Source organism: Pogoniulus pusillus, chromosome 16 (assembly GCF_015220805.1).
Source record: "Pogoniulus pusillus isolate bPogPus1 chromosome 16, bPogPus1.pri, whole genome shotgun sequence".
Classification (NCBI taxonomy): domain Eukaryota; kingdom Metazoa; phylum Chordata; class Aves; order Piciformes; family Lybiidae; genus Pogoniulus; species Pogoniulus pusillus.
This window is the reverse complement of record NC_087279.1, coordinates 19,458,319-19,475,892: the sequence shown is the minus strand read 5'-3', so window position 1 is coordinate 19,475,892 and position 17,574 is coordinate 19,458,319. Positions and strand designations below refer to the sequence as shown.

The 17,574-nt window shown below is 47.5% G+C and overlaps 1 protein-coding gene across 3 annotated transcripts in view; it reads right to left on the bottom strand.

The window, feature by feature from the left end:
• PLXNB1 (plexin B1) overlaps positions 1-17,574 on the bottom strand; it is a 97,867-nt gene that overhangs the window by 25,132 nt on the left and 55,161 nt on the right. For all 3 annotated transcript variants that reach the window (XM_064156845.1, XM_064156846.1, XM_064156847.1), the window contains 14 exons: positions 17,061-17,243; positions 16,514-16,642; positions 14,725-14,825; positions 13,808-13,940; positions 12,958-13,114; positions 9,257-9,365; positions 9,055-9,163; positions 7,596-8,453; positions 7,088-7,213; positions 5,863-5,985; positions 4,004-4,097; positions 3,496-3,662; positions 2,340-2,491; positions 369-474 (listed from right to left, as the gene is read on the bottom strand). In XM_064156845.1, the coding sequence (XP_064012915.1) occupies positions 369-474; positions 2,340-2,491; positions 3,496-3,662; positions 4,004-4,097; positions 5,863-5,985; positions 7,088-7,213; positions 7,596-8,453; positions 9,055-9,163; positions 9,257-9,365; positions 12,958-13,114; positions 13,808-13,940; positions 14,725-14,825; positions 16,514-16,642; positions 17,061-17,243 (2,547 nt within the window). The remainder of the gene's footprint in view (positions 1-368; positions 475-2,339; positions 2,492-3,495; positions 3,663-4,003; positions 4,098-5,862; positions 5,986-7,087; positions 7,214-7,595; positions 8,454-9,054; positions 9,164-9,256; positions 9,366-12,957; positions 13,115-13,807; positions 13,941-14,724; positions 14,826-16,513; positions 16,643-17,060; positions 17,244-17,574) is intronic.

Sequence of the window (17,574 nt, the reverse complement as noted above, 5' to 3'; positions counted from 1 at the left end):
CACACAACATACAGTAAGGCTGAACCTACTGCCAGTAGCTGGTGAAGGTTGGAAGCTAAAAGCATGATCAAGCAGGAACTTGCAAATTAATGAAAGTCAGAAGTCTTAGTAAGATAAAAGTCTGCAGATCAGAACAGTACCCTGTATTTTTTTTCCTCTTTAATAGTTACCTTTGTAAAAAGAAAGAATGAAAAAAGATAAACCAAACCAACCCAAAACCCCACCCAAAATACAACACAAATACTAACAAAATCAGACAGAAACGTCAGCAGCAAGTGCCTGGTAGAGCCCTGTAAATTCCTGTCAGCCCTTTAGTATAGATATTGGAGGAATAGGAAGAGCTGTTAAAGAAGCCAAAGTTCTATTACCTGATAGGTGAAAATATGTCCAGAGACTCCACGTCCTCCTCCAGGGACTTCCACCACAATGTGCCCAAATCTCTCTGTCCAGCTCCCGCCGGTGACGCACACGATACTGCAGGGCAATCCAAACCCAGTGTCACACCACGGAGCTGTGTCCACTGCATCGCACCCCAAAGCCATCTAAGCAGCTATGGCTGCCTGCCTTCAGCCTTATCTCATAAACCTGAACACTGAGAAACACCTCTAAAAGATGGAAGAGCAGAAAAAAGAAGGAAAAGGGAAGCAGAGGACAGTCCCAAACAGGCCCACCCTACCCAAGATCATTTTTTATCTGGAACTGACAGGATGAAGTCTATGGCATCACAGATACACAAGGAGTCCAAAGACCTCTGCTGTTGTCCAGAGCTGATCAAATCAGTCATGTCATGAGCAACCCCAGGCTACCAGTGGGCAATCCACACATTTACTCTGTGTCTGATGCAGAAGAAAACTCAAGGCTGTAGGTTCAGCTGGCACTGATCTTCAGTCAGTGGCCTCTGGCACCAACCAGTTCCCCTGATTTGCACCACTTACTCTTCTCAGCCCTTTTTCCAGCCATAACTGGGTATGGGAGACGCTGGCAAAGCAAGAAGTTCAGTTGAACTTAGAACAGAGAGGAAGGAATCCCATGTTACAGCCCTGATTTGCTAACTGAAAAACCACTCTGCAGAAGACTTCCTAGCCATCCCACACAGCAGATGAATTTTGTCTGGGTTCTTGCTCAGGACTGGGTTCCAGGTTCACAGTTACATTTCCTCAACTGAAAAAAGCTCATGAGTTTTAACTTAGGCAGTGCAGTCTCAAGCCAGGACCCTGTGATGCCAGGTGATTTACAAACACAGAATGAAGGCAGTGCTAACCCCAGGAAGATTATGCTCCAATTTTAGGATGAAAACAGAAAGCAGATGGATCCAGACAAACAGGGTGCACAGACAGGACAACACTGCTCAACACAGCAGGCCATTTCCCAGCAGATTCTTACCTGGCTCCCAGAGGGAAGGGTGATGCAACTACTGCTACCATGGAATGCAAAAATGAGTTTGTGATAGCTCTGATGAGAGTTTACTCACAATTGCTCTCCTCTTCTGCTGGCTGATTGGCTCTTCTCCCTCCCTTGTCCAAGGCTCCCACCTACCTGCCTTGTTACAGGCCAACTACACAAATATTCCTTTCTCCTTGCTTCCTGACTACTCCCCAGTCACTTTGTTCAATAACTGACTACACTGGCTTGTCCTTGGCTCTGCTTAGCCAGATACACCAGTTACCCAGTTCTCTGTCACTGACATTAGACTGAGCAGGACAGCTCTTTCTGTTGCTCCTCCTCCTTGCCACTACTTTTACCAGCATCGTGTGACCTAACAGGCACTCCTAGCCAACAGAAGAGTGGCACAGGGCTCACCAGGACTCTATGGTCTGTTCCTGGTGGAGAGGGTCCTTTCATTAGATTTATTCTTGGGAGGCAGAACTCTGGCTGGTAATTGAAGAACAATGGTTCAGGGGTGCGCCTGCTCAAGCAGAGGCAAAAAATTGGGCTGCATCTCCATCCTCACCCTGAGTTAATATGGTCAGAGTATTTACATAGCAGTGATGCTTGCATAAATCATCTCCTTCACTTCACTGAAATCACCCTGTGCTTGGGAGAGACAGTGGCAGAACTGCATGGTTCTGAGCTCGTGACTCCCTGGTCCAGCTGCTCTGTGGCTGGCAGTGTGGCTGCTGTACAGCAGCACTCTTTGGCCATCACCTTGTACGCAACAGGAGCTCCCTAAGGCCACTGCCTGAGTAACTAATCACAGTGCCTTTACTGAAGGGCACTCCTTGAGGAACGGGCAAGGCTCAACATCTGCTGCAGCATAGCAAGGACATCTCAGGCTAGTGTCAGCAGCCCAAGGCAAAGCCAGTGCCTGCCTCTGGGAGGAGGTTTCACAGATACTCTACCTGCTAGAGATCTCATACTCTTGAGCATCTACGGCACAGGGGATTCCTGCAACAGTGACAGTTTCTGCAATGTCTTGATGTTTCTGCCCGAGGTTTGAGCCAGTGATGGTGATTCTAGTGCCACCTTCCACTGGTCCAGACAGGGGGTACACCTGCAAAGACATCCGCGCATGTGTAAATGTCACAGCATCTCAGAGCTCTGCAGTGGGGCAACTGATCTATAGCACAGGGCCCTTCAGCTGCCCCATTGGTCAGGTCACTGCTATGAATTCCTTTTACTGGCTTGCACTAGTATTATGTTGCACTGTCAGAGGAAAGGCCATAAAGACCATGACAGTTGGAGCCTTCTTTCCCACCACTCACTGTTGCCAGCAGTCTCCCCAGAGATGATAATCCACTATAGACCTGTAAGGCAAGTGACTGCTCTGTTTTGTCTTCTCATCAACATGCTGACCACCCACAGGGCATTTATGCTGAAGAGTGAGAATGCACAAGCCAATACACATTACTAGTACTGAAGCAGCAAGCAGCATTCCCCCTCAGCATCAGTACAACAACGAATTGCATGCTGCACAAATGTCAAAGCTCTGTCCCTGAGCAGCATCCGAGGTAAACTAAGACAAGATGCAGCACATGGATGTCGAGTGCCACTGGAGAGAGAACAAGCTGACAGCAAAAGGGACACATGGCTACAGACACTCATGTGGCAGTTAGCAAGAAACATTTGAAATAAACAGACAAAAAGAATTCATTCCAGTAAACTATCATGCCTTTCCCATCCCTGCTGTGTTAATGTCACAAGGTTTTGCCCTCCTGTGGCTCAGACTCAGCTGGGCTGATTTGTTCTAGGGTCTGGCTTGGGACAGGCAGAGGATCCAATCTATGGACACTATGATTTTGCTCCTTTTGGCATGATGGTTTTAGCTCACAGGAGATAGAGGACATTGGGAAAAGACACATTTCTATCAGGAAAGTGAAAGCACAGTACAGAAGTCTTAACATCCTTGCTACACTGAGGGATCACAGGAGAATGAGGTTAACTTGCTCTTCAGATGACCAATGTATTCCTGAGCTGGACTATTTGCACTCTGATTTCGACTGGAGAATGAAGCTTTTCTTGCCTCGGGTGCAGTACACTAGTGAGCAAGTTACTCACAGAGTGAATGAGAGGTGCTGGACACAGGTCTTCTATCTCTTCCTTGCAGGATCCCCTGAAGATACAGCTGGGGTTGTCTCCTCCACACCAAACACAGTTGTACTTGGAGTCAGCTGTTTGGCAGCGGCTACAATCAGTGTGTCCCACTGAGCAGTTGTAAAAAGTCACTGCAAAGAGGAAAAAATTCAGAGGCATCTGCAAGCGTTCCCTGGGATGCAGAACAATCCAGCAACTTGGCACCTTGCACAGAATCCCTCCTTTCCTCCCTCCCCACTGTGACAAGCATCAGAAATGAGGCTGTGTATTTTCCTCAGAGTGTGGACCTGGCACTTAGGGACATAGTTTAGTGCTTGGTCGAGGGATGGACCGGATGATCTTTGAGGTCTCTTCCAACCAGATATATTCTATGATAAGACTACCATGGATGCAAAAAGCCTCATCTGAAGATTTCTCAATTCTTTTTCACCTCATCTGCTGTCTTTTTGCCAGGGAGGTGTTGCACTCCTACCGTGAAGATCTGCAGCACTGTCCACTCGAAGGTGTCGTCGCCGCTGCACGAACACCACAGCGTTAAATTCGAGTTGAGGTGCTGTGTAGCTGTACTGCAAAGACAAAGACCATCAAGACAAAGGACTCAGAGGCACAAACAAGCCAGATGAATAGGCAAAAAGCATTAGCATCCACCCTGCATCGTGCACCACCACATGCAGCCTATGCACAGAGCTTCCTGTGGGTGCATATGAGCAGCATTAGCTGAGGCAATAGCAGCACAGCACTGTTCTCACTGGTTCACAGAGTCACACTTCCACTCAAGAAAGTGCAGCAGGCATTGGTTCACTAGAGTAAACACTGAAAACAAATATGTACTCACAGCAATGCTTGTCTAACTTCCTAACTACCCTCCTAAACAGCTAATTCCTATCTACAAGCCACCTGCTCAGGAAACTGTTCAATCTGTCAGCGCTGTCATTTCAGTAGAGCTCAGGATGTAGGATTACAAATGGTTTTCAGGGCTTCTGTGCACTGCAACCTATGTTGCTCCTCTCCCTTAGCTATATGAGTTGTTAAGTACAAACATCACCTCTGCTGGCAAACCTTGCCCTAAGTAAAAACCAGACATCATCCAGAAGTGTACATGGCTGCTTTAATTTTGCCTGTTAATTCAACAATCCACAGGCTAGCTTCCACCACCTAGAACAAAACTGGTATTAATAGCTTTTTTTCTTTTCATTAAAGAGCCAACATCACAGATGAAGTCACAGTCCAGAGAATCATGAACAACAGCACGTCAAGCTAAAGCAGAAGTGGCACTATCCTGGCAGGTTACCAGTGGCAATTCGGTGATGGCATCTCCCCATACTACGGCAAATGCATCAACAGGCTGTGTGCCTCAGACTGTTCAATCCTTCTCTGGACTGAAGATCATTTCAGTGCTGCATCACAGATGAAGGACTCACAGTGCTAAGTAGCCTACAAATACTTTTGCAAAAAGTATTTTGCTGGAGAGCTGTGTCCAGTCCAACCTCATGAAATTCAATAAGGCCAAGTGTAAGGTCCTGCACCTGGGTCGGTGCAATCCCAAGCACAACTCCAGGCTGGGTGAGGAATGGCTGAGAGCAGCCCTAAGGAAAAGGACCTGGGGGTCTGGGGTGATGAAAAGCTCAACATAAGCCTGCAGTGTGAGTGCAGCCCAGACAGCAACCCTGTGCTGGGCTGCAGCAAGAGCAGTGTGGGCAGCAGGGCAAGGGAGGGGATTCTGCCCCTTTGCTTTGTTCTCCTCAGACCCCACCTGGAGTCCTGTGTGCAGATCTGGAGCCCCCAACACAAGGAGGACATGGAACTGTTGGAGCCAGTCCAGAGGAGGCCACCAGGATGCTTAGAGGGCTGCAGCAGCTCTGCTATGAGGACAGCTACAATAGTTGGGGCTCTGGAGCCTGGAGAAGAGAAGGCTTCAAGGAGACCTTATAGTGGCCTTCCAGAGTCTGAGGAAGGCTGGGGAGAGACTATTGACAAGGTCTTGTAATGACAGGATAAGGAGTAATGGGTTTAAACTGACAGAGGGGAAATTCAAACTAGATGTTAGGAAAGGGTTCTTTGCAGTGAGGGTGGTGAGACACTGGCACAGGTTGCCCAGGGAGGTTGTGGCTGCTCCCTCCCTGGAGGTGTTCAAGGCCAGGTTGTATGAAGCCTTGAGCGACCTGTTCTAGTGGGATGTGTCCCATGGCAGGGGAGTTGGAACCTAAACCATTCTGTGATTCTGTGAAAATACCTTCTTTTGCCCAGAGCTTGCCTTGCAGCCTGCTCTTTTGCTGAGCTAAACCAGCAGCAGTGTGAACTTTAAAACAGCAACACATTCCAAGCACTCACCTGGCTCATCTGGCAGGTGATGTAACAGAGGGACTGGTTTGTTTCTTCTCCTTCTACATAAGCATCCATCACCACCGTCCTCCCCTCCAAATTCAGGACACACTCATAGTCCCACTGATGGTCCTATAAACAAGATACAGATGGCACCACTTCTCTGCTTCCCACCAGAAGACAGCATACTCCTGTCTCTCAGACCCAGGACCTTCCAGCAAGCTGTTTTCTGTGTGAGCAGTGTGCTCCTCGCTCCCTCTCCTATGCCAGCTCTAAGCTATATTCAGAGGCTCTTTGCTCCCTATGCTGTCACTGCCTCCATGTAAGAAAGATAAGTCAAGACAAAACACCTAGGAAGGAGCACACATGTGTCACAGTGCAGAGAGGTCTCAGCACAGGAGGAGGAACAACAGCAAAACCCGTGGGACTGTGAAGTGAGGCATGTGTTTGTGAAACACTGGCTTGGAAATGAAGAGTGGAGTACGTGCATTAGGGCAGTGCACCTCAAAAATCACTAAATGTATTTTTCTTCTCTCTCTCCAGTAAATCTTCCACTGAATTGCTTAGATGCTTCCTGTAAAACAAGACGGATATGCATCTGTAGCCAGCTCTGCTCCTCTAAGCAGTGCAGTGTATCATCTTTGACATCAGGTAATCATCAGTCTGTGGGCTGCATGTTCCCAGACAGCTGTTTGTAAAAGGTTTCTAAATCAGCCTTCTGTTTTGAGAAGCAAAGAGAACTTTTATCAGAGGCACACCCAGAAAACATAGCTTTCAAGGGTGGTTTTCCCCATTGCAGAAGTTTCAGGTATGACAGGAATGGCCACATGAACCTGGGCATGCCAGAAAGGAAAGGGAACAGATTATATGTCTTTATCTTATGGAGACACAAACAATCAGCAGAGCTTCATCAGGAAGTCATTCCAAGAGCTACCATTTACAGTGTAGCACAGGTGCAGCTTAACTCAAATGCCTCCAGATCTTCTCCAACAGGTTGGTGCACACATGTACTCTCTTTCCTCTGGGTGACTGCCTACCCACCAGTAAATGTAGCTATGCAATTCTTTTGTCACAGAAGCAGGTCATTCCTCTGGGTGTTTCTGCTAACTGGAGAGCCCTAAGCAGAGCCACGATTGTGTCTTACATGTATTTTTAGCGCTCTGGTGGCCAGGGTGCCCAAATAGTCCCCTGCATTGCTATGGTTTATCAGTGCTGATGGCACTGAGCTGACTACCTGATAGAGGTGGAAGTTCTTTCCCAGCAGGGTTATCTTCCTTGCCACGTTGACTGGAAACAGCGAAGATCCCTGGATTCCCTGCACACAGGGACATGCATCCGGACCCCAGCTAAGCATTTCATTCTGAAAACAAACACAAGTATTCAGGAAACCTCCATGGCTCTGATACAGGGAATCAAAGCCTAAGATGCCACCAAAGAAATAAGCCCTGCCTGAACAAAGACATGGCTGTGCTTCTTTGCCATGAGATGACAAGAAAGCACTGCACAGCAGAAAGCTGTGAACACGCCAGACATCACAACAGCTGCCACATTCACATCAGCAGCACTTCCAGGAGACCTGAGAACCTCATATATGCTTTCTTTCCTCAAGCTGACACTTCTCATTCCACACATTACACTGGTTGGCTTCTGCACTTTCAGAGGGCACAACCACATACAGCAATCTCTATGAAAATTTCTAAGCCTTACAGCCTTAGAATGAATTTCCAAGCCCAGCATCTTACCTCCTCCCAAAATTCAGGTGCATCATACTGATAGTCAAGGTCAGGGTGGAGGATCCTGGGCAAGTCAGGGACATCCCTCTCAGAAGAATCGCCATCACCCGAGAGAAGGGTAGAAGCAGAGAAGGGAGAGGTGTCATTCTCAGCCTGCAGCACATCCATCCAGTCCTCTGTGTCCTGGAGCTCTGTGCCTTCCTCCAGCAGCCAGCCTGGAGGAGCTGATGATGGGAGCTCTGAAACAGGTAGTTCAGTTCCCAGCAATCTGGGAGAAGCATCAGAGATGGCAGGGCCCTCTGGCACCTGGCTGGGGGTTTGGGGAGATGAGATGGCTGATGTCGGTGCCTCTGTGGTCGGAAAAGAACTTGGAGGCCACTTGAAACTAGTGACATGAGGGGAAGGTGTTACTGCAGCTGCAGAGGTAAGCAGAGGGCTCCCAGCTAGTGTGGTGGGTGGATCGGTGTGCTGCGGCTCCTGCGTGGTGGCTGCTCCTTCAGTGGGCAAGACTGCGTGCCCCACGGTTTTGGTTGGGCTGGTGAGAACAGATGTAGTAGAAGTTGTCTCTGGCACAGTGACAGCAGGCTTGTCTGCTGGTGGTGGCAATGGGGATTCTGTGACAGCCTGGAGAGAGGCAGCTTCAGTGGAGAGAGTCAAGTAGGTATAACTGAGGGTTTCTGCAGGCTCAGTCATCGCATCCGAAGCTGTGGAGGGTGTGATGTGGTTGGGCTCTGTGGGAGGCACAGTGCTTGGTCCCACATGCACAGCAGAAGTGATGGGTTTTGTGGCCATGGTTGGGGCTGTGGTAGAGGACTTGGTGAGGGGAGCTGCTGAAGAAGGAAATACACTTGAGGTTGGGATCTGGGCCTGAAGGGAAACAAACACGGTAGAGTGAGAATAAAGAAAGAAATGAAATGGAATAAAACCAGAGCAGGGAAACAGCCCTTATCACTTCCCACAGCAGTGTCTGCAAGAGGCTGCCTCACCCTCTGGATTTCAATGACAGTTACACCTCATGCCATCTTGTCTTGGACTGGGACACGCTCACAGTGCGGAAGGTTCAGCAATGTTCCCTCTTCCCACAGATGTCTCCACTCAGAGGGAGGTGTGCCTGCCTTCATTCCCCTTCAAACTGCAAAGCTACTGTGGCAGCCAGAAACTGGGTATCTGTTCCACCTCCCCACTCCCAGCCTCCCTGCCAGCTTGCTCTTGCCCTTTTGCTTTGAAAACACAGGCTGGATAACTCCAGGAGAAGGGGGATGTGCTTCATCTGATAACACTGCCCCAGAAACCTAGCAAGGCCTTGTAGCACCATGGATGCAGAGCCTCCAAGGGGAGGCTTTGCTCCAACAGCTCATTTCCTTGCTTGGTGTGACACAGAGCTGCTGCTTTGCCTGATAAGAGATCTGACTCACTGCAGCTTGCTGAGGCTGCAGCACACAGGACTAGGACTGAGTAGGAGACGCACCCTTTCGTTGTAGATAATGGTTCCTTCCTCACAGGCTGCCTTGTGAGTGCAGAGGTGCTGCTGGATGCACCAGTTACATCCCCAGAGACTGCTCACACACTTCTGACACCTGAAACAGCGATGGAAAAGCAGCTGCTCAGATAAGCCAGGAAGGGACAGACACCCTCTCTACAACTACAGATAAGAAAAAGCAGGTGCTCACGGTGCCGATTTCCATAGCAGGGCCACTGCAGCACAGTCATAGAAAGAGAAGTCCACAGAAGCAATGAAGATGTCATGGAAACGCACTACGAGCTTTATGGTGACATGATCTGAAAATGAAAAGAAAAGTTTCTCAGAAATGGAGCCACTGCCATTCTGCCATACTGCTGAGACACACAACACCCTTCAGGAAGGCCACTGTGAACCATGGAGACAGACTGCCAGCCACGCTTCCAGCATTTCCATCCCTGGATTATCCCACAGATACCAAGAACAGGTTGGACAAGTTGGTCAGGAGTAGCTCCTGACAGCTCTTGCCAGCCTGTGGGAAGAGAGGCCAGCCTGAAGTTCCCTCTATTTTCATCTGCTATAATTCCACTGACATCTCTGGGTTAGAGGAAGAGTCCAGGCACAAAGCTTATTGTCTTCCATTGCCATCTAAGGGAAGACCAAACCCTGAGAACTGCCATGTCCTTCACATACTGCCTTCACCTTCATCTTTGTTCTACATCCAGACTAAGAAGTCTGTCAGTGAAGAGGTTTATAAGACTTCTAATCTCACTTGCAATAACTGAGAGAGTCAATGGACACTGGAATGGGCTGCCCGGGGAGGTGGTGGAGTCGCCGTCCCTGGGGCAGTTCAAGGCAAGGTTGGACATGGCACTTGGTGCCATGGTCTAGCCTTGAGCTCTGTGGTAAAGGGTTGGACTTGATGATCTGTGAGGTCTCTTCCAACCCTGATGATACTCTGAGACTGTGAAGGCTTATCTGCTTTAAATCCAGGCCAAATCAGCTACAGGCCTCATGCTAGCCCAATTCTCTTTGGAAGAGACCACCACTGTTTTCTGATACACCAAATAGCTGCAGATAGGCTCAAAACTTACTGCAGCCAATAGCATGAGCCTGAAGGGGATATTTTGCATAAGGCAATATTTAAACTGTTCATTAATCTCATTCCAGACAAGTATCCTCCCAAACCCTAGAGCTGGGTGTTACTTCTCCAAATAATGGGAATGTGTTGCATGCTCTGCTGATCTCTCCAGGAGCTGCCATTTGTGTGAGACAGTTTGCTACACACGTAAGAAAAAGCTTGTCCATCGTTCCACTCACAGAACTCAGACCTCCTCCTGCTATCAAGCTCTAGTCACAACAGAACTTGAAGATCTAAACTGGGTTCCTGATAGTGAACAGGTGAATCAATATGCCAGTAAAACAGCTGCTGATGAAAGCTCACAATTAGGAGAAAAATAAGAGTGTCACATGCAGCTGGAGGCAGGAGTCACTGCAGTGCTGTCAGCTCCCATCACTGTCATACAGGTGATTGCATTTGGCCATGCTGGAAGAGCTAACTCCTCCTGGGATTTCAGGGTTATGATACCATACTTCTAAATATTCCTTTCTCCAAAAAGGCAGTGACTACCAATAATGCTCTTCAACAGTAGAGAAGATGAGGTTAAGCACCTGCAAATGGACAGCAAGAGTTTCTGCTATCAGCTTGGAGCAAAATGGCTTAGAAGTGACAGATGAGCTTTACCTTAAAACAAAGCTGAAAAAATTGCAAGTATTTCAGTGAGCTGTGCAAAGTGTTATCAGTAGGAATAAGAAATCAATGCTTTCTAAGGCTCAGGTCAGAACTCATGCAGAAAACAGAGTATGGTCCTTGTTTACTGGCTTCAAATTCATCTTAGCAGAGCACAAATGCCATGCAAAGAAGGGTCAGCAATAGCAGCCAGGGGGAGAGGGAGTTTGAGCAGCAGAAGAGCACATAAAAAGCTGACACAGTTAACAGGAGTAAACTCTCTTCTGAGAGCACCTGGGCATAGCTCACTGAGTGGGAGAAGAGCTGTGGAAGCAAAAGGACGACACAAATGGATCAAAAGGACACAAACCATCCACGAGCAAGCTTAGGCTAGAAAACAGAAGCAACTCAGGGGTGCTACATGAAAGTAACATAGGCAAAGCATCCATGGAATCTTGAAGCAAAAGCAAGACTGACTTAGAAAGAGGTCAATATGAATATACAACACCCAGGAAATTTTGACTAGACCCTTGCTTTAGCTACACTGATTTTTCACAACAGTGCTTACATCAGGCCCACATTTGCAGAGCTAAACCACTAAAAGGGACCTGAGAGTTATAACTGACAAGCAACTCAATATGAGCCAGCATTGTGCCCAAGTGGCAAAGAAAGCCAATGGCATCCTGGCTGGGATAAGAAATGCTGTGTCCAGCAGGAGCAGGGAGGTGATTGTTCCTTTGTACTCTGCTCTGGTGAGGCCATACATCGAGTGTTGTGCTCAGTTCTGGTCACTTCATTACAAGAGGGATGTGGAGGTGCTGGAGCCAGTGCAGAGGGCAAGGAAGCTGAGGAAGGACCTGGAGAATAAATCTTACGAGGAGCAACTGAAGGAGCTGGGGATGGTTAGTTTGGAAAAGGGCTGTAGGGAGACCTCACAACTGTCTACAGCTACCTGAAAGGATGTTGTGGAAGGGCTGCTGCTGGTCTCTTCTCACAGGTAGCCACAAAACAAGAGAGAATGGCCTCAAGCTGCAACTGGGGAGGTTTAGACTGGACATTAGGAAAAAAAGATTCCCAGCAAGAGTGGTCAGACATTGGAATGTGCTGCCCAGGGAGGTGGTTGACTCACCAACCCTGGATGTGTTTAAGAGCCATTTGGATGTGGTGCTTGGGGATACGGTTTAGGGTGCACATTGTAGAGCAGGGATATGGGTTGGACTTGGTGATCCTGAGGGGCTTTTCCACCTGGAATGTTTCTTTGATTCTGTGGGAAGCCAATCCTGCCCATTCCACCTGCAGAGGCATGTGTCTGACCACCTTGAATGGAGAACCTAGTTGGTTTGCTGCAGAGTAATACAATGTGAAAGGCAGATACAAGAACATTGAAAAGAATACAGTAAATGAAGGAGTGGGACATAGAATGAGGACATTAGCTGTGTTCTGCTGTCATGTTATGTCAATGGAGATTGCTTCAGACATTAGCCAGCTGCACACTTGCACAGAAAGTCTGTTTAGCCATGTGGATGAAATGCTTCCCAACTGGCATCTGCTCTTTGAGGAGATCAGTTTGTCTGAGCTCACACTGACAAGCTGGGTAAAATCCAGTGCAAAGACCACAAACTGAGACCTTGCAGGTTCTTTAGTGTGGCCAGTTAGCAATCCTCAGCCAGTTACTGCTCTCCATAATAGAAGCCTGACTCTTTTCTGAGGTTATGCTGCACTGCAGATTGACTTCTCACTTAAGGACTCTGGCTCTCTTCTTGACTTTCCATACATGCACTTCCTTCTCCCACTACTGCGTGAATGTTGAGGTTTGCATCTTGGTTATTTAAATAATAAAGACCTATTGAAGAGAGTTCTCTCTACAGGTTTATGACAAAGCTGCCAAACCATTCACCACTCCAGAACGCATTTCAGATCGTACTCAGCTTTGCATACAACCCTTCAGCAAAGATCTCCTTTCCAATGACCAGAATTTGGCACTGGAATTTGGCAATAGCCCAAAATAGCAGAGGATGTGTGTGACACACAAGTAGAAAGCAACAAGATATTATGACAGAACGAAATGAACACCTGCTGACAGACTACACAGATTGGTGATTGTTATCCTGACAATCTGATGGACCTACAAAGTACTTTCTCCCAACAATGTTATCGTGCTCCGTTTAAAGCATTTCACTGACCTGCTCCTGTTGGCAAAGCTGGTGCTTGGCTTGGATCTGGAGAAGGACACATGATCCCTGACTCTGTCAGAACTGCTGGGCTCTCATAATCTTCAAAGTAACATGAGTAAAATTCTTCCTCACGCAGAGAAGGTAAGTCTGAGATAGCCAGGAATATCTACCAATTCAATAACATCCAGTAAATACGTTGCCCTCCAACACATTCTTCTTTATTTCATCTCATTTTCTGGTTCTATTTCTTCAAAGTAAGAGCCCCATAAATCAGTTGGCTACATAAATATCCACTGTCCTGTAGTGCCTCCTAGGATTGACTGTTCTACTGGTCACCACTTGACATTCTCCAACTGAACTTGGTACCCACCAAGCAATTGGCAGCTTCCCCCTTTGCCCAAGTATTTAGGGAAAGGCAGGTTCTTGCCACCTCCTGACACAATGTCAGACTTGAAAACACTGCAGCACCTTCTTAGTTTTTCTACCATCTCTCAGATGCCAGACTGAGGCTGTAATTCTGGGGAAATCCTTTCAGTTCTTCCCTAACAGCAAGTGTCAGAAACATTGTGAAACCACAGGCATGATCACCTTGTAGATATTAAGGAGGGACCCCATCCAAGCAGCCATAAAACGCTCCACAATACCCAATAAACTCTTAGCAGGCAAGGACATTTAGTTTTAGGGGAAAAGACAGTGAAATTATCTCTTGAGACAGCCAAGCTGTTAAGTCCCTTGTGTGAAGCAGATATGTGCTTGAAGGCTCGGTGATTCAGCACCCTCCTGAAAGCAACAGGAAGATTTGCACTTCCCCAGGGTCTGCAGGAGACTTTCCACATGCTGGAGCTTCATCACCACTCACATTTCTCTTTTCTTCTCTGCTGATGTTGGCCGGAGTTAGTGACTGGACAGACAGACACTGCTGTGTAGAGTTAAAGCTCCAGAGCCACTGCTCACTCAGTCTGGACCGCAAGCACTCAGAGCGGCGGCTGCACCTGCAGGGAAATAGGAAGAAGCCTTCTGAGAGATCTGTGCAGCCCCAGCAGGACACATTCAGCTTCCAAGCTGTCAGTGGCTGCCTATATCCTTGCTAGCATACTGGGGAAGCTGATACACACCCCAGCCTCCCACACTTTCAATAACAGGATGAACTGCTGCCAAAATATAGATGGGCAGGCAGTTTTGCGGTTTCAAAGGTCATAAACTAGTTCCTTTGGCATTCTACAGGGAGTGAGGTAGCAAGTAGAGAGACACTGGAATAAACCATGTCTCATTAAGCAACATCAGTAGGGGAGAAGTGAAAAAGAATGCTAAATAAAAGAACAGCAGGAGAGAAGTTTGTTTCTCTGCATTTGAAACGAGGCAGTTTGAGCTGCAGACTAAAACCAGGCTGAAATCCACTGGATAGGAGCACTGCAAGTGGTGACACAAGACCCAGAAAGCAATGGAAACTTATCCTAGTGTACAGCTGTGACTGCTGGCAGTGTTTTAGGGAGGCAGGCAGAGGAATGGTAAGTTAGAGAAAATATTCCATAAAGAAACTTTAAATAAACTAAACCCAGACACTGAGAAATACACAGACACAAAGAATCACAGAGTTAACCAGAGTGGCAAAGACCTTTGAGATCGAGTCCAACCTAGCACCTCCTAGTGAACTAAACCCTGGCACTACATCCTCACCCAGCCGCCTTTTAAACACCTCCAGGGATGAGCAAGTGAAGACAATCCCTAAGCACTTCCCCTCCAAAATCCTTGCAGGTGAACAGGGATCTATCTTACCGTCCCTGAAGGACACACCAACCACAGTAAGGATCTTTCACTGCCAGACAGGATTCACAGTCCACGTACAGGGAACATTCCATTATGGGAACCTTTACCACCTGTTGGAGAAAGAAACTAGTGAAAACAGCACATAAAAGAGCTCCAGCTCCATGGCTGCTTCTGCCTAACTCACCAGTCCCATCACCTGCACGCCTGCTGAAGCAGCTTCTTCATCTCCAGCACTGCATAAAAATAAACAGATCCAGTTTCCAGAGCCCATCTGAGCAGCCACTTCACATATTGGTGAAGGGCATCTAAACACCAGGCACTGAAGCAAACAAAGTGTACTGCTGTTAATTGGTTACCTGTGACATTTTTTTTGCAAGGAGACTTTATTTAGTGATAAAATTGCATTTTAACAAAACAGATCAAAGAACAGCAGATTGAACACCACTCACTCTTTCGCTTTTCTGGCTGGACACTACCATGAGAGACTATCTCTCTTGACTTAAAGGTGATTTAAGTTGGAGACAGCAGCTCCAGCTGAGGCTTCTGAATGCATCTGCACCACTGCCCAGCTCTATCTGGCAGAAGTATTATTTTGACTGAGTGTAGACCAAGTTTTGATCAACATGGACTAAAAACTTTCTCTCATCTGGGGTTTAAGTTTTGCTTGCAAACCACTTTAAATTGCTGTCCTTGCTGATTCCAGTCTCTTGCCCTGTCTTTAATTCACTGTTACACTTCAGCTACTGCTGATTACTTTATAATATCAACTTCTAATCCCTGATTGACTACTTCTGCTAAGTAAATGATGTCCTCTGTATTGTTAAAATGACAGAACAATTACTGTTAAGGATATATATCTTGGATTTCCCTAATCTTCTTCCCCTCAGATTTCAACTGAAGCCTTTGAAGTATTATTAAATTTCTCAGCGTCTCAAAGTGCATGGGGAGAGTGAAAGCAAGCAGGGGTTTTGCAGTACACTTTTATGCTTTGATTTGCTCTTTCCTTGCAAGGGAATCCAGGGCTGCTTTTTCTGTTGCTAGGAGGACCCTTTCCCATCCAGCTCAAGGAGCTGACAGAAGTGGTGTGGCACAAATCCTCTCAAACAAAGCAACCATAGCTTTCCTACTCCGCAGACAAGAGCCTGAGGCATTGCAATGCCTCTCCTCCAACTGCCAGTGGGCACAAACAGAATTAGAGGATGCAGAAGAGGGAGAGGTGCTGTCATCATTCTTTAGACAGCCCAATTTCATCTACAAGACTACTATTACACACCCAGACAGGGCCCATCTCTGCTATCTCGGAACTGATTAAAAACGGGACAAGCGCCGCAATTTTAATCACACAAAATCTCCCTCTTCCCTTTTTCATCTTCTGCAAAACCAAGACAGGTCACATTACTTGTGTCCTCAGAAGCCTCGCATTCTTCTGCTCAGATGGAGACACAAAACTGTTGTCCAAACAGTTCCTGCTCACCACAGAGGAAAGCAGGAATTTGCAGTCCCTTGTCTTCGTGTCAATAGAGCAGGCTTTCATGAGCCTGCTGCTCACATTCCTCCATCGCCTGACTGACTTAGGGAAATGCACATTCAAGCAGGCCATGGGCTAGGCTTCCTCCACGTTTCCATGAGATTTTGGAAGAGCCCAGTCCCCAGTCTCTGTAAACCAGAGCAGCAGGCAGCTGCTGCCCAGCACAGGTTAGCTCTCCACACTTCCTCTGTTTCTCTCACTCCCATTAATAATTTGTTTGGACCTCAAATGCTTTCAGTGTTTTTGTGGAAGGAATTTTCTCACTCTTACCATTGACTGGGTCATGACAAAGAGGTGCTCCTGTGACTGGTCGAACAGCAAGTCTCCACTCACTGCACTGTTTAACTGGATAGGTAAAGAAGCATATATATGTGCATCTCCCATTGCTCCTAAGTACACCTGCAAGAGAGCCACAGTTGTGTGCAGGCAAAGCATCACAGCAGTAGTCATCTGTGCTACATGAGGAACAAGTTGGAATCATTGCTGTGAGAATTTCCACCTCCCACTGAAATCTGAGGGGAGTGACTTCAGCCACATGAAGCATGTGCCTAGCAAGGCCTGTGGAAGCCACATAGGATGCCCCAGCCCTGATGCTGGCTGAGCGCAGATGTAGCCAAAGGCAAACATGACCACTGCTCAGTGCACCTGCATTCTCAGCAGCCAGTGCAGTGTGAGAAGACACCCATCTCATAGTTAGGATCTTGTGAAGTCAGGATCCTTCTAAAGAGGACAAGGAAAAATTCCCTTTAAGCCCCTTCCCTGTGAGCACATCTAATTGGTTTTATGCTCTTGGCTTCCTGTTGCAGGCAGATCATACCTTGTGCAGCCTCCCTCTGCTGTCTCCCAGAAAAGCAATGGTGTGGCCATCTTCCACGTTCACTGCCACGGCTGTCAGACGAGCCTCTTTTTTCTCCAGGAGTGGGGCTGCTTCCAAGGGCACCCGGCTGGCCATGGGGCTGGGAGTGTGGTCAGAACCACAGGGGTATGCATATAGGGTGTCCTTTTTTAGGGGGGGTGGGAAAAAATAGAGAAAATCAGTACCAAAATACAGATACAAGCAGTGTTAGCACCTTTAACACTTCCTGCTATCCTCTTCCACCCAGATTCTTTAAATGGCTGGTCCCAGCAGTGAATTCAGCTTTGAACCTGCCTACACCTTTCTGCTGAGAGTAAAAAGCCCAGATTTTAAATCATTAGTTTAGGAGTGCTGGCTGGTTGTACTCACTGAATCCTGCAGGCATTTCAATAAGCCAATGCAGCATCATAGAATCAACCAGGTTGGAAAAGACCTCCAAGATCATCCAGCCCAACCTAGCAACCAGCCCTGTCCA